The 17,729-nt window shown below is 40.7% G+C and overlaps 1 protein-coding gene across 1 annotated transcript in view; it reads left to right on the top strand.

Moving 5' to 3' along the window:
• Positions 1–17,729, top strand: part of FOXP1 (forkhead box P1) — a 1,246,052-nt gene that overhangs the window by 1,082,195 nt on the left and 146,128 nt on the right. The window contains 2 exon segments of the mRNA XM_029601088.1: positions 5,472–5,509; positions 5,511–5,677. Coding sequence (XP_029456948.1) covers positions 5,472–5,509; positions 5,511–5,677 — 205 coding nt within the window.

The raw sequence follows: 17,729 nt of genomic DNA, 5'->3' as shown, positions 1-17,729 counted from the left end.
AGCCCCAGCTTCAGCCTTTTGTGATTTTTTTTTATTTTTATTTTTCCAGCATTCCCCTCCAATTCAGTTTGCTTACTTAGGTTCCTTGTTAGAGTATATCAGTTAAGCTGTCCAAAAAGAGGGCAATTGGGCAGTGACAGAACACACTTACGTGTAATGTGAGAGAAATGCGCGTAGTGATGCATGAAGTGTAATCTGTGCAGGAACACATCAGAGACACTGGTAGGTAATTCAGCAGCCATGGCATTGATTGATACGCTCAACCATGGAGTGTGACTGTTAGTCCCAACATTATGAAAGAGCATATTTAAAACCGAAACAGGGCTCATCTTAGTGGCTGTTTCCTAAACATAAAGACAGAGAATATGATGGCAAACGAGGACCGTAAGGTCCATCTGCTTGGCCCAGTTGTACTCTTGGTGCAGTGCCATAGGCCCCCAGGTGATCTCTAGCTGTAGCTTACTGCCCTCACATCACAAATCCTCTGTGCCTATTCCGGCTTTCTTGATTTCCATTACTGGTTTTTTTTTGTTTGTTTTTTTTTTCTCCATCACCTCTAACTGGGAGGCCATTGCACAAAGGTGCTTCCAAGTTCTGACCCAGGCAGTAGGAACATTATCATCCACTCTGAAACCGAGGCGCCATCTGTAGTAACTTGAGAGTTCCAGCTTGTTTGAATACAACATTTTTTTTTTTTAATAGCACAGAGAGGACAGTTTAAGACTGATGTCATTATGAGCTTTAAATCAACTTTCTGCTTGCCTGAAGATGGTCACCTGGGTATGGACGTGCAAGGGCAAAAAAAGGTTGAGCAGCTCTGTCTTTGAGCCAGTGGTACCTGGAGTTGTGAAATTGGGTTCCATGAAAAGTAATCTGTCAGCTGTCCCTGAAGCATACATTTTTTAAGCTTATGCCTGCATTTTTGTCTATGGGGAAGGGGGGCAGTTGCTGAAACACTGCAAGGAAGTGCTGGCCCATTATTTCACAGTGCTGTAAAATGTACTTTATCAAAATATTGCAATACTTTCCTGTAGCTACAGCAAGTGCAGGGGAAATCTGCAAAAACTTCCAAAAGGGGAGCTCTGATGAGTTACCAAAATATTAAAGGACTGGGGTATGGTCTGCGTAACATACATACCCTGTGCCCTTTTTCTTTTTTTGTATCATCTTTTTTTTTTTTTCAATTTAAGAACAGAGCCATGGTATGTATTTTGACATGCATAATTATTTGCATATCCTCTGATGTTGTAATTGTTGCTAATTTTCATGTTGACACATCCATAATTTGGTTGTCTCTTCCTAAGATGCACAACAGCTCTTTCCATTTAGCATCCATCCACTATTATAATAAAATAGTCATCTGATCTCTTAGGGGATAATAAATAAAAGCTCGCCTAAAGTAGACAGCAAATACGCACATAAGTTTTCAAAGTGCATTTGCATGCATAAATCCGCTTGGAAAATTATCCCAACAAATTTAGCAACACACAGTTATGCCTGTTAAGCGTACAGAAATTTTGTGAAAATTTATGTGCATGCTTTTGAAAGTACAAATGTTTTAAGTGCAAATCCGTTCCCCCAGCTCTGCCCCAGGAATGCCTCTGTTCAGTCTGGGTAATCTTAAATGTGAACAGACAGGCAGTTATGTATATCAGGCAAGCAGTTTTTGTACAAAGCCATTTCTGAGGGTAAAATAGTATTTTGAGAATTGCCCTCCATGAGATCAGTACTGAAAGCAATTTGTCCAGCTAAGTGGGAAAACTGTGGAACTTAAAAATCTTGCCCATCTGACCATCTTGGACTTAGCCAGCTTTCTATCAGGCTAAAAAGTTAGCAAGATGAAGTGAGGACATTCCAGGGTGGGGCCAGATATTGGGCTAAATTAGCTGGATAAATGCCGATTTTTAGCTTTATCCAGCTAATTTAGTGCCACTGAATATCCCAACTAAGGGCCTCATTTTCCAAGCCGCTCGCATGCGATACCAGGATGGGGGCGAAGTCGGGGCGGAGTTGACCCCGGAAGAGGAGGAGTCGGGGCGTCACCGGGGCCGACTCTGCGCAGACGCCGCGGACAGCGAAAAGGTAGGTGCCTTTTCGCTGCCTATTTCGCTCCCAATAGCTACACCTCCTATGGTGGCGCTATTGGGTGCGAAACCGGCAGCAATTGCACCGTGACGGTGCGATCGCTGCCGGCTAGCGCAGGCCCGCCCCCCCGTTTCGGCCCCCCGCCCCTCATCTTCTAAAGTATCGCAGGCCTGCGATACTTTAGAAAATGAGGCCCTAAGTTAGTTTATATGGCTGGCAGCTAAAACTGGACCTCCCTATGTTTTAGAAAGTAAAGTATAAACACTGTATAAAATGTGTGATCTTTAGAAAGCTGCCACTAGAATATTTTCCTTTCTTGTGTGAACATTTTGGTGAAGTTTGAACGCTTTTCTAAGATCCTGCTACATTTTTTTATTGTAAAAAAAGGAAGAAAAAACCCCTGCCTATTCACTGAAGTAGTTTTGGGGTCTCCTAAGATCTAATTTTCCCTGCATGCCATTGGTTTCTGTTTCAGCATATACAGTAACATCAGAAACTAGCCACGTTGAATTTGTGTTTCTGACTGCAAATCTGAAGCATTACCTGGGAGCATTACAGATGTTGCCCATTGGATGGAAAAAAAAAAGGAGAATCCACAGGAATTCTTTCTGGTTGTCTGGAAATGAATTTGCAAGTGAGGTGTCATGCTTCTGGTATTTCTCCGAGTTTTAAGGAGTCTGTCCCCATGAGAATTGGCTTTGTCAAAACCAGCATTGCATCTTAAACACCAGAAGCGGATGACTAATATCCTCCTAACTAAATATCTTCATTGGTTTTAAATAATTACAATCTGGGGGGAAAGGAGTGCAGTAGATGAAATAAATGCTAAAGTTCTTCCTTTTTTTTTTTTTTTTTTATTACTTGTTTATCCACTACAAATAAAAATAGGTGTGGACATTTATGGCCTCATACCAATCTGTTATCACCAACAGACAAGTCTATTCACTATTGTTTCAACTGAGTAAACAGTGGTGTAGGGGTCAGCCCTGTTCACAGGTAATTGTTAGCATACAGGCAGTGCTGTCAAGCTGGCTAAAAATACGTCTTGCGCTGTCACTTTGCAAGGTGTTCAGAAATAATAGCCCAGATGCAGAAAAAGAAAAAAAACAGTCTGTGGAGTTGGGTAGCGATCTTTCCCTTTCTTTAATTTGCCTCAGATGTTTAATTTCAGGAAGACAAATAATAGTTGAATATACCTAAGAACATTGGGAGAAAATCCATCTAAATATGAAATGGCATTAGATTTTTTTTATTTAATTTTAATATTTTAAGAAAAAATTAACACTAGAGCAAATCTGAATATATGATCACTTGATGTGTAAATTGAATTCCCTTCCATAATATCTATTAATTGCAAATACTTAAATGTTTCAGCAGGGTTTTTTTTTCTTTTTTTTGTAGCCAAGTGTTAGCGGGGGAACAACTGTTTTGTTACTGCTACCCTCGGAAAGGCGGGGAAGGTTATTGGTCTGCCCTGCAATAATTTACTCCTCTTTGATATGCAAACGATCCACGGTGAATATAAAAAAAAGTCCTAGCAGGCTCATTTCACAGTTCTTAACCACTTAGATTCTCTGGAGTCCATCGCCTCATTAGACCAGTGCTTTCCAAAGCTAGCATAATTAAAATCTTTAACAGTTTAGCAAAGTAAAGATGTTTGGCTGATCACGTTGAGATGATTATCTATCTATTGTATTCTAAATGACAAAAATAAATTAAATTTAGATCTTGGCATTTTTTTATTATGTGTTTCAGATGAATATAAGTTCATGCTGCCTTTCTTGAATTCAATACTTAGGGTTTCAGCTTACCTATCCAGCCCATTTCAGCTCTAGTTACTTTAGTCTGAAAATGGCAAATTGTCTGGCAAAGACTGAAACAGTAAAAACTCATCAAATATGGATACACATGCTGTTTGTATGAGGTCAGTGCAAATACTTGCACACACACAAAAAAAAAAGCACAGCATGTACTTATGTGAGATTTTATTTTTTCAAGCATCATTGTAAGGACTCCAGCAGCACCCTGGCCTGTTCTCCAGGGTCTGGTGGTTTCAGGTTCCGCACCAGGAGTTTAGCGGCAATAATAATATATGATCAAATTGCTAGCAGTACCTTCATACTGTAGGCACTATCCTGTGCATAAACCAAAACACTGCCTAGTTTGGGGCCTTTACAGGTCTCATGAAATGTTCCATAATTGCAGAGATGTCAGTGCTGGTCTCCCGCTGAAGTCCCAGTCATTCCCTCTCACATTACTGGGCAGTATACTGAAATAATTGTCACCTCGTTGTGGCCCATGTGCTCAGTGGTTGTAGTGTGCTTTTAATGTCTTCCGTTTAACTTAAAATCTTTCTTTCCCTGGACAAATGACTGTTAGGTTGAGGCATGCTTCTGGTTTTTATCAGTGCCCTGATCTTGAACACTCATGTATCAACTATGACTATGGATTCAGCTGTAGAAATGGGATTCTCCATGGAAATGTTGACCAGGTTTACAGTTTGTTTGTAATATGACAAGGATGCTGCTGACATGAACAATGTAGACAAGTTGCTGTCCAGAGAACTCTGCATTTGGAAAAAAAAAAAAAAAAGACACACTCTATGGTTGGTGTCCAAGCACCACAAGGAAATATTATTTCTCTGTATCTCAAAGCTTACCTTGTGGTTTCATTTTTTCATTTAACTTCTAACTGGCTCTTTACCATGGATCCAAGGAGCAACATGGATAACAGTGTTACTTTTCTAGAAAGTTGTACATTTTCTTTCTCTGCAGACACATCCATCAATTAAGGGAGTAGTAGCAGAAACCAAAATTAATGAGAAAGATAGGTGTGTTAATGAAATAATCATAGTATAATCAATTTGACTGTTAAAATTTTGAAAAGCACTTCAAGCAGACAATATGAATTCATAATTTATGTCTAAAAGTGATTAATAAAAACTGTATTTAACAACATAGCTATTTGTCATCATTTAAAAACTTAAGCACAAAAATTAGTCATTCTACATGGTGCATACTGTCATAATAACCCAGCTGAATAGGAGGGACCACATGAACAGAAGGTTCTAAATTCTTTAGATTTTTAGTCTAAAAAAATGTCAGTGAATAAGTGGTAGTTAAGTATGTAATAGAAATATTCCTGGATGCCTTTTTTTCTTTTTTGTTTCTTGCATTTTTCAATGGAAAATTGCAGAAAAAGAGCTCCTTCAGAGTGCAATATCATTTCACAAAAACAGTCAAGTGTTAGACTGCCTCAGCCCTTGATATAAAGAAAAAAAAGTCTCTAACACTAGGCTTTGTTTACTGACTCTTTGATTTAATTACTGTTTGAAGAGGGACGAATTAGCTGTTAATTGATTTAATTATCCAATTTGTTTGTTTCAGGCATGATTCCAGCAGAACTGCAGCAGCTCTGGAAAGAGGGTAACGGGCACTCACACCACGGAGGAGACGGCGAATAATAACCACAGCACTTTGGACCTGTCCACCACATGCGTCACGTCTACAGCCCCCTCCAAAACCTCTCTGTTAATAAATGCACACGCTTCAACCAATGGGCAGCTGTCGATCAGCACTCTTAAACGGGAGAGGTAAGCGGTACTGAGGATTTTGGGCATAGTTTCTGTGCTGGGGATGGTGTGGCAAGTCGTATCTGGAAAAGAGAAGCCCACTGATGCAGAGACTGAGCACTTATTAATTGAATCTGTGATAATGGAGAACGATAGAATATTCTGTGGTGTGACCTGGCATATTATTTTCAGGGATTTTCTGTAAAACAATCTTACAGTCACTGGTAATATACCCCGAGACTTAATATAAAAGGGGGAGGATGTTGGCACTAGTACACACGGATGTGCAAAGTATCCAACTTATTGCCATGGCATGGTTTTATCTGACGATGGTTGAATGCGTTATTTTTCTCCATGTTCACCGTTCATCATTGTGCCTAACCAGAATTCTACAATTGAATACACTTGTATTATCTATTCTTACTTTATCTCTATAAATATTTGCAGTGCCCACAAAATATAGATTGATGTAATATGTCTCCCATCTAATTCTTGTTAGTGAACAGCTGAATCTATTTTAATAGTTGATGGTCATATCAGTCCGAAAAGAGAATTTTAGCACAAATGAAAAAATTTGTTTAGAAGTAAAAATATTTCTGAAATCTTAAGTAAAGAAAACATATGACAAGGGAAGTGCAAAGTGTTTTTGATTTAACTTTTGAGACATGAATGCCCAGCACTTTTCTGTATCTTAAAATAAAGCATTGAAATCTGGAAATTCAACCCTGTCGGCATGTTATAAAATGACCTGGCACCAAGAGTAACCTCGTATGCTTTTTAAAGTAAAATGAACAGGTTTGATTTTTAATTTTTTTTTACCATTGCATCTCATCCCTGACCGTGCCAGATGACCGAACAGGAGTTAAATAACAGCAAGGAGATATAAAAACAGACAGCAATAGCACATGCCTTACAGCACTTGTGTCCTTGAATTCTGACAAGATCCATTCAGGTTTGACATTCCATGCCATCTGATAGAGAGGTTTAAAAGAACATTTCAGAAAGAAATCTGTAAAAGAATTTTAGAAAATACAGAGATGAAAGTCAGGTGAAATTATATATATAATATACTTTTTTGAGACCTTGAAGATGTTTGCCAAAGGTACCGCAGGGAAGAAGAATTTCTTACATGGTAAGGGTATGTACCCATTTTGTATCTGTAACGCAGATTCTTATTTTGTAATAGTTATACATCCCTCTTCTACCAATAGACACACACACACACACACACACACAAACAATCTATGTATATTGTGGTATCAAGCATCAAGTCTACAATGCTGATTGAGTTTACAAACACCATATTGATTAGTTTGTTCCTGTTCCTTGGATGAAGTGGTGTAGTAGCCATGCTAGTCCAGTTGAATGCAAGGAAATAAGGTTAACAAGCAAAAATAAATATTATAAGGTGATATATGTTTTTATTGGACTAACTTAATACATTTTCTGACAAGGTTTTGAGAGGAATACTCCATGAAGACAAAACAAAATTCTTATTTCTTTAAGTCGAGCAGTTAGCTTTTTATACAGTTTGGGGCAGTTTCTAAGTAACCCACGTAGTGCTTCAAATTTAGCAAGTACAAAGTCTGCCGTTTAAAAGTATATGTACTTTTCCTTCCGTTGCCTGCACAAATGGAAGGTACAAACCTGGGGGGGGGGGGGGGTATACTTTTGAAAATGGAATGTGCATACTCTCTTTTCCTCTTCCGACCTAAACGCATCCGCAGGAACATCTTGGTTTCCTGTGCCTAAAACTGTACATGCTATAGAACCCGTGCATACTTTTAGCCACTTTTTTTTTTTTGGGGGGGGGGCCTCTTACCCAGGTAAATGCCTTTTGAAAATTGCCCTTTTAAGGAAATTGTGTAAGATAGGGAGAGGTTGGTTTGCCCATCTTGGCACTGTGGTGGAAGTTTTTATCATCTGCTTTGGAATGTACTTTAATTGTGCAGAAGATGTAAAAATCGATGTATTATGCCTCATTAAGCACCTTTTTGAAGAGATTCACTTAAGGCAGTGTACAGCAAAGTAAATTAGAAATAAAAAAATTAAATTAAAATGATACAGTAACAATAATGCAAAACATTGATAGTACAGTGAAACAATCCAATAATAAAAAGAACAAGTTTTTAAGAACTGTATTCAAAAATACAAAATGTGAAATAAATGTTGAAAGGAAAACTTATACATTGCTACCATTACCTATAAATAAATATGTGTGTGTCTATATGAATATAAACAGATATATAACTTCCCTGATGGAAATGGCTCATAATCTTTGAGGAACACGGATTCCTTCTAATAATATATTTTCACATTACAAATGGCAGGCAGCCTCTTCTCTCTTTTTTTTTTTTTTTTTTTTAAATACAGATTCAAAACCGTTCTACAAATGGTGCATTAAAATTAGGCTTTAACTGTGATATTTGAAAGCAGATGTCTGTCTTGCCTTTAACTCTGCATACAATTTAATTAGCTCCAGCATTCTATTCCAGCATTACAATATAAAAAATACAAACAGCAAAGACTAAAAGTTCAAGTGAAAGGGTTACAGACTGTGCTGTTGCCTTTTCTCCGTGTCATATAGGTGTACGGCATCCATTTGCTGCACCGTGATTGAATTACGTCTTAAAGCATAAGTAGCGCAGGGGAGGGGAGGGGGTCTGGAGAAGAGAGAGTGCAGACTGATGCACTTAAAGTCTTCCTTGCAGTCTTGTCAGGCATCCTGGTGCCTTCCTGAATTTCAGATGACACTCCAAACTCATCCTGTTCAGATGTATTTCCTTCAGCTTCTTTACACATGGGGAGTGTGTGTCTGCAATTAGTGGAGACAGGGTGGCAGTCAAAGACAAAAAAGAATGATCAGTCTGAACACTCGAGGTGTATTTCTGAAAGGGAATACAGGAAAGAAGCCTCCAGCCTGATTCTTTAAAGAATTTGCTCAGGCTTAATTTTTAGGGCTTGAGTAATTAAACTTCTTCTCTTCCTCCTCCTCCTCCTCCTCCCTCACCCTACCCTGAGTGTTTTAACACAGAAGAATGAATCTTCTTCCTCTGACTTTATTCCAGTACACACAGATATAAAGAAATCTAATTGATTGTGCCGGAGAATTAATTTTTAGCTTAGGATACTCTAAACTTATTAACTCGCCCATTCTAAACCAACCATCCCTGCCTTGTAAGCAGTAGTTGGTGATCAGAGGATACATCCTTGAGTATAATTTGAATGCCTTTTTGCCAGCATAGAGTGGGGGAGGCTCTGTCACTGAAATTGTCCAGGTTATGAAATGGAATGCATCTTTCGGCAGTGAATATTTGGAAGTGACTACTTTTTCTTCCTGTGTCACTGATCATAATTTAGTAGCTCTCTCTGAGCATTTGACCCAAGTTTTCAAGTGGCAGCTATATTTATTTATCTATCTGGCCATTTTATATATGGTTGTTTCAAATGAAGATCCCAACAGCTTACAACATGGCATACAAAAATTGGATCGACATGAGCACTGACTTAATGTGAACATATAACATACATATTATAGGGTTTGGTGTTCAGTGGTCTTGGTCAAGAGAGGAATAATCTAATTTGGCATTATACTCCAACTCTCCTATTTAGTTTGTCTTGTTCAAGGAAAATAATGTTTAAATCGTTCAGGGTAAGACCTTTGGGTTCAGAGTGGGGGGAAAAAAACCTTATTTGAACAGAGATGGACACCAACTTTCCTGTGGTGTTACTTGGGGATATTTTCTCAATATTCAGCCTTGTGATAAGGAAGGCATTTTGGTGTCATTTATGGTGTAGATACCAGGGTTGAAATCAAAGCTTGTTAATATCCTTTCCTCATGGAATTAGAGAGGTCAGCACCATTAGAATCTCACCTTGACTGGGCTGCATAAGTCTTGCTTTCTTTCTTACTCCGACAATTAAATGTTTGTTGTGCTAAAAATGTTATTTCTAATCGATGTGCTTTTGCATCCAGAACTATAAAGCAAAACCTTGAATAAAGCTTTAAGAAAGTAGATATTCAATCTACTCACACAATTGCAAAGTCCATGGGGACTTTCCAACAATTTTCAAAGGGAAAATTTGCCTAAGGAAAAAGTACCAGCACAAATCTGCGCATGCTAAATAAATGCACATAGACAGTACATTTCAACCCAGTGCGCGTGGGCATAGGCCCTCGCCCAGGGACGCAGCTATTTTATTTTCTTTAAATTTTAACTTACATGGCCTCTATAGCAGAAGTAAAGTTACAAGGCAAGGGGCCTCCGTGCATGCCGGGTTGCGTCAGTATTTATGTGCACATCTCTGGTTCATGCCCCAGCCCCTTTGAAAAATGTTTGAGATGTGCATGCTGCGGGAAATAACGTGCGTATCTCACCAGTTTTAAAATCTGCTCATCGTACTCCAGCCCAACTTAATCTCTAATTAATGTGCGCTCCAGGCTTTTAAAATTCACCTTATATGTTTGAAATTGAATTTACATATGTATTTCCCAACTCTACCCCTAGAAACACCTCCCCTACTGCTGTTAAACTTATCCACATATAGGGAGGGGAATATTCAATAAGATAATCAAACAACAAAACCCTCTTACACATACAATAACAAATAATGACTCTCAGACCTTCATAATAGGCCCTACCAGCCTGAATATAAATTACCTTAACTTGCCTTATTCTTAACTATTGGTCTAATCCATCATTGTAGCAACATTCTATATATTTTTTGTAATTTTTAGATTTTTGCAAGTAAAAGCACTTATCTTTTTAGAGGATCACAAGAAGTCACGTATGGAAGAGCAGCAACATGGATAATAGAACCTCAGCAAGGCCATTTACATGGGTAAAGTACCATTTTACCCACAGAAGTGGCTTCAAATTTGCCCTCAAAGAGAAATATTTGGTGGTGGTTTTAGTGGTTAACCATTCCAGCCTTCTGCCTCTGGACACCTGGGCTCAAATCTGGTACCCCTCTAGGTGCATAAGTTGGGGGAGGTGAGGGAGGATCCCCTCAAAAGCTGCTGCTTCAGGGTAAGAGAGAGAGAGAGCAATGGATGCCGCCTTTCTTCAGGCAGCCCTCTCTCATACCCCATTCCCTTAAAGGCGCACAGTACTCGCCAGGCACAAGGCGCCCTAAGCTGGTGTCTGCTCTGGCCCTGCTTACATCCAGCACGCAGGTTTGGTTTCAGGCTAGTTAGGGGGGTGCTGAACAATACCACAGATATCACCTCACTTCACTGACACATTTCAGCAGTGCTGACAGATTTGACACTGAAGGTATAGAAGGTAGGACCAGATTTAAGATAATTGTACCCGTAGGCAGAAGACTAAGGGGTGAGAGGGTTTCTCTTCTAGAATCAGAGATCAGTAGGGGGAGTCCCAGTTCTTTGGGTGTCATCAATTTGGCACCCTAGGCATGTAACTATGTTGTGAATGCCTAAATCCAGCCCTGATTGAACAGGAATATCAGGAGTACTACAGTGCAAGATTGGCATACACTTGCAGAAGTATGTAAAAAAAAAAAAGCTTGTACTTTGCTTTCCTGCAGTGTTTCTCAATTTACTTTTGAGACTACATCAAAAGTAAGTTTTTAAAAAAAATAAAACAAATATTAAGGACCCTATTTTTAAAAGACTCACCATAATACATAGTCATGGAGTGAAAGAAATCTTTTGAAAACTGAGCTCTAGATCCTTCAGTACGGTTACATCCACATTGTACATTCAGTTTTGGTTGCTTCCAATTATTGCACACAAACGACCACTGCCATATCCTCCAAGTCTCTCAACAATATGCTACATCTCTAATGAAACCCCTGAATAATAACCAGCATAGATCTGCAATCCCTTGAATTCTATGCACGCATAATTAGTGAGTTAAGTGAGTTAAGTGAAAGGACTATCTGATTTTCTTTTTGGTATGAACAGAAAAGGTGTAGTAATAAATAGTCTGCATCAGATTCCATTATTTAAGAAAGTTCTAATGAGAAAATGAACATTATAGAGATACTCATGGGTGCATATCCCCCAATATGAAAAATACCAGGCTCCAGGGAGCAAAGAGTGAATTGGGTCCCTAGAGTCCTTTGGTTCTTTGTGCAATATGCAAAATGCTACAAAAGTGTAATTTTTCTCCTGAACCCAGCAACACTACCCTCAGTGAACCCAAATCCGCTGCATTTTGGAAGCTTAACAGGATGAAGCCTGGCTAGTACTTGGACCACCTGAGAAGATCGGACATTGGGCAGCAAAAGGCAGTGGCAAACCACTGCAGTACCCTGCCAAAAAAGTTACAGCCACAAGGTGGGCTGCGATTGCCAAGGTCTGTGAAAACAGATGTGACACATACAACTACCATCGTATTTCCCAACCTAGCCTCTTAAGTGTCGCCTCTTCATTTTGTGGTAGTGGTAAACGCTCCTTAGAAAAGCAGGATCTAATGATACAGTACAGTGTGGTGTTTTCATGCACACAAAACAGTGTACATGGATTTACTTCAAAACATTGCAAAAGTACAAAGATCACAGGATACACAGGCAAGTGTGTTTCCTTAGTAGATTCTCCTTCTCCTAGTGTTAGACTTAACAGCTGCTAAGTAACTACTTTTCTTTTTTTTTTCAATTGCAGAGTAAGTTCTTGCCTCACAAAATCTTGGTTGCTCCCTCTTTCTTGCATGATGGATTTGACAAGTTTGGGGGTTTTGTTTCAGAAAAAAGACAATTCTCAGCTTGTAATACACATAGGGGCGGATTTTAAAAGGAGCGCGAATAGCCTACTTTTGTTTGCACTCCAGGCGCAAACAAAAGTACGCTGGATTTTAGTAGATACGCGCGGAGCTGCGCGTATCTGCTAAAAACCTGGATCGGCGCGCGCAAGGCTATGGATTTTGTATAGCCGGCGCGCGCCGAGCCGCGCAGCCTACCCCCGTTCCCTCCAAGGCCGCTCCGAAATCGGAGCGGCCTTGGAGGGAATCCTCTAACGCCCTCCCCTCACCTTCCCCTCCCTTCCTCTACCTAACCCACCCGCCCGGCCCTGTCTACACCTCCCCCTTACCTTTCTCTGGGGATTTACGCCTCCCGGAGGGAGGAGTAAATCCCCGCGCGCGAGCGGGCCTCCTGCGCGCCGGGCAGCGACCTGGGGGCGGGTACGGAGGGCGCGGCCACACCCCCGGACCGCCCCGGGCCGTAGCCACGCCCCCGTACCCGCCCCCAAAACGCTGCCGACACGCCCCCGAAACGCCGCGACGACCGGGCCCGCCCCCCGACACGCCCCCCTCGGAGAACCCCGGGACTTACGCGAGTCCCGGGGCTCTGCGCGCGCCGGTAGGCCTATGTAAAATAGGCTTCCCGGCGCGCAGGGCCCTGCTCGCCTAAATCCGCCCGGTTTTGGGCGGATTTAGGCGAGCAGGGCTCTTAAAATCCGCCCCATATTTTCAAACTATATTTTTTCTTATAATTTTAGATACTTTGGAGTGAATTTTCAAAACTAATCATGTAAAAATTAGCATATATGCACGTAAATTGCCTCTGCTCGCATACTCCATATTTTAAAAAAGTCGAACATACATGCGTATTTTCACTTTTGCATCGTCATATACATGCATAAAAAAGGAGTGTTCCTGGTTGGGGCCAAAATTTATGCACACAAGTTGCTATTTTAAAAGACATGTACATACATTTGCCAACTTAAATAATTTTACACCTGCTAATTATCTGGCATGATATTAAACATGTTTGTCAGGCTCTGGTTAGGTGGGAGGTCTGGAATAACTGGGGGAAAGTAGAAGCTGAAGAACCAAGAGTGTCTCAATGACCTAAAGAAGGACTGGGCAAACTGATGGACTGGTGAGCTGGTTAATTTCATTTACGCACGCATGTTTTAAAATTGGCCAACTTAGGCACGTAAATGAAGACTTGCCTGACTAAGTTCTACTTTTCTTTTGCGTGTAAAATATACATGCGTATCTTTTTAAAATAGGAAAGGTGCATGCATTCAATGCATTAATTGATATATGTAGTTTCAATGCATTGCATGTATTCATGCATAAGCCTACATGCATATGAAATGCACAATTATCATACATGCGGGTTATAAAATACTTGTTCTTGGTTATATATACGCATATATGCTGCCACATGCATTTGTTTAAAAATTATCCTCCAATGTGGAAAAAAGGTTGAGAGATGTATTTGATAGAAGAGTGATGATGTAGGTGGACAATAGATAATATCACACTTCTGGCTACTCATTTCTTGTCATTCTTGAGCTGCACCAATGCTGAGGATATTTACAGTTTTGGAATTTTTAACTTGTGGAAATATATGGCCAGTGTTGACTGAGGATAGTTTATTTAGAGGTTGATATTCAAAAGCCATTTAGACCTGGGGTGGGCAACAAGGCCCGCAAGTTCAATCCAGCCCTTTCTTACTTTTATTCCGGCCCGTGGAAGAAATTTTAAAATACGTTAGATGTGGCCCGCCAAGGCTTTTGCAGCCTGCTAGAGTTCTCAACATCATCATCAAAGGCCCACAATGTTGCCTTTTTTGCTGACATGCTGAAATGGGCCTTTGATGATCACAGGATGTTGGTATGCAACCTGGCTGACGTGGAGAGACCCCATTTGTTGGCGCTAACGTGGTTCCCGCCAGTGAGAAGAGATGTAGCAACAGCACCCGCCAGAGCCGAAAATGAAGAGAGATGTGGCAGCAGCACCCACCGGAGCCCAGGCCGGTGAAGCCGAAAAAGAAGAAAAAAGATGCAGCAGCGGCACCTGCCGGTGTCCAAGCCAGCGAGGCCAAAAATTAAGAAAAAGACCCAACAACTGAGGTGCTGGCAGGGATCTCATCCCCCCCTCCGATTGCAAGATGAGATCTTGCACAGCGGTGGGCCCGAAAGTGACCCAGCCAGTAGGAAGAAGACAATGTGAAGCCCACAGGAAGGGTGAGCCATCACATTGTGGGTTGGGAAAAGTATGAGTAAGGCAAGGAAACGGGATGAGGGGGTTAGTGACTAATAGGGGAGGGAGAGAGTGTGTGACATAGGGAAGGGATTGAGTGGGGGAAGGGAAAGTGACTAAAAGGGAACAGGGCAAATGGGAAGGAGAGAAAGTGGCTAAAAATGAAGAGGGTGAGTGACTGAGAGGGAAAGTGGGGGTGAATGACTGAGGAGGTGCATAAAGGGGGGGGGTGAAGTGGACAAGGGGAGCTAGAAAAGAAGGTAGAAGAATTTGTGACTGTGTAGGAGTGTGCTTGCCTGTGAAAGAGAGAGATTTGGAGCCTGGTTGTGTATGTGCTTTGAGAGAGTTATTGTAGCTATGAATCTTTCATCAGTAAATAAAGAAAGATGGCACTTTTAAAACAAACTGAGTGACTTGTTAATTTTTGTCTCTCAAAGTCAAGGAACCCTCACGGAGCCCCGCCCTCCTGCCCTACAACCGTTCTGCCCCTCTCCATGCCTATGGCTCCCAGGATGGACAAAAAATGTACTGTGGCACCTTGCAACAATTGCCCAGCACTGATTTAGACGGATAACTGAAAAGTTACCATCTAAATGGCAAAACGGTGATATTCATTGCTGTAAGTGGCTACATTTTAGCCACATAAATCGGGGGTAGGCTGGAGGGAGGCGGGAGTCGTTTCCGGGAGGAGAGAAACATAAGAACATGCCATACTGGGTAAGACCAAGGGTCCATCAAGCCCAGCATCCTGTTTCCAACAGTGGCCAATCCAGGTCATAAGAACCTGGCAAGTACCCAAAAACTAAGTCGATTCCATGTAACCATTGCTAGCAATAGTGGCTATTTTCTAAATCAACTTAATAGCAGGTAATGGACTTCTCCTCCAAGAACTTATCCAATCCTTTTTTTAAACACAGCTACACTAACTGCACTAACCACATCCTCTGGCAACAAATTCCAGAGTTTAATTGTGCGTTGAGTGAAAAAGAACTTTCTCCGATTCGTTTTAAATGTGCCACATGCTAACTTGATAGAATGCCCCCTAGTCCTTCTATTATCCGAAAGAGTAAATAACTGATTCACATTTACCTGTTCTCGACCTGTCATGATTTTAAACACATCTATCATATCGCCCCTCCGCCGTCTCTTCTCCAAGCTGAAAAGTCCAAACCTCTTTAGTCTTTCCTCATAGGGGAGCTGTTCCATTCCCCTTATCATTTTGGTAGCCCTTCTCTGTACCTTCTCCATCGCAACTATATCTTTTTTGAGATGCGGCGACCAGAATTGTACACAGTATTCAAGGTGCGAGCTCACCATGGAACGATATAGAGGCATTATGACATTTTCCGTTTTATTCACCATTCCCTTTCTAATAATTCCCAACATTCTGTTTGCTTTTTTGACTGCCACAGCACACTGAACCAACTATTTCAATGTGTTATCCACTATGATGCCTAGATCTTTCTTGGGTGGTAGCTCCTAATATGGAACCTAAAATTGTGTAATTATAGCATGGTTTATTTTTCCCTATATGCATCACCTTGCACTTATCCACATTAAATTTCATCTGCCATTTGGATGCATAAGTTATGTGGTTAACTCTGGTCGCGCCATAGGACTGACCTAAAGGTAGCTATATTTACTTATCTGGCTAATTTTAAGATAAGCTGGTATATTCAGCCGTGCAGCTGAATATCCCGGTTAAGTTAGCCAGTTAGGTGTATTCAGCTAACTTAACTAGTCGCTCTGCAGCTGAATATCAGCCTTGTAGTGTATTTAGCTCACGTTTTTACATTGTAACTCAAGGCAAGTTACATTCTTATAAGGTTGCCAAAAAGTGATCATTTGGAATGTATATTTAAAGGTGAATTTTAAAAGCCTGGCGTGCGCCAAAACCAGGAGATATGCACACAAGCCGGGCCGGCGTGTGCCGTATGGGTTTTCAAAGGCACCTGCGTGTAGCAGGAGATAATGCGCGCACATAAAATTTTCTTGAAAAAGGGGTGTGGGTGTGGCCTGGGCAGAGCATGAGCATTCATGAATTTCTCAGTGAAACCAGCACATAAATACTTACGTGCACGTGGGGGGTCCCCTGCCATGTGACTTTATTTCTGCTGTGGATGGTATGCAAGTCAGAAAACAAAAAAAAAATAGTTGAGCAGGGTTTTAAAGGTCGGGGTTAACAGGGTAATGGGGAGGCTGTTTAACTAAGAGGGGTTAGGAAGTCCTATTCCTTACCTAGACGAACTGGGAATGAACTGGGAAACCTGGTAATTGCATAGGCGCACATCTACTAAAATCCCCCTACTTACATGGTGGAAGTGGCATTAGTGTTCATAAGTGCGTGCCTACTTAAAACTGTGTGCGCATGTTCAGCCTATTTTATACCAAGAGTGCATGTCCCTTGACCAATGACCATGTCCCTTGGCACGAGCTGGCAAATGCGTGCACAAGTGCACCCGTGCACCTATTTCAAAGTTACCATCCCTTTTTCTCTGTTCATGAATAGACAGTTTTTACTATGCCCCATCAAGAGAAGTGTGCTGGATATTGCATTTTAGGTGGATGGAACTCCCTTCTCTTCCAGTTTAAGACTTGCAAAATCTGTTGGCCCTAATTTTTCCTTTTTCTGCAAATAAAAACAAAACAGTACATAGTTGGGGCACATTTTCAAAGTCCTGATCAACTTTTGCATGAGCAAAAGTAGTTTACCCCACCTAAGTCAACATATCGACATAAGTGGAATTTTATCCACATTACAGTATGTGTTTGCATACTATGTATATTTTGGGTGCCATAGGAAATAGGCATTCTGGAGGCATTTTTGAAAACTATAGGCCTGATTTTAAAAAGCACTTACATGCTTAAAATTGGGTTTTACATGTGTAAATGCATGAACCTTGTATGTGGGCTTTTAAAAAATTGCTGAAATATATACCATTGAATTGTCCATAGAATTTACCCGCGTTAAGTGCACTATATATGGGTAAATGACTTTTGAAAATTGCTACAATTTGTACATGTAGTTACATTTACATGTGTAAATCATTTTGTTCAATGGTATATAAATATTAAAAATAAATAGAAGCCTGTCCAGGGACTGTGAAGGTGTAGGAAGT

The sequence above is a fragment of the Rhinatrema bivittatum genome, chromosome 4 (genome assembly GCF_901001135.1).
Source record: "Rhinatrema bivittatum chromosome 4, aRhiBiv1.1, whole genome shotgun sequence".
In the NCBI taxonomy this organism is placed as follows: domain Eukaryota; kingdom Metazoa; phylum Chordata; class Amphibia; order Gymnophiona; family Rhinatrematidae; genus Rhinatrema; species Rhinatrema bivittatum.
The sequence above is the reverse complement of the archived record's forward strand: the minus strand, read 5'-3'. Positions and strand labels throughout refer to the sequence as shown.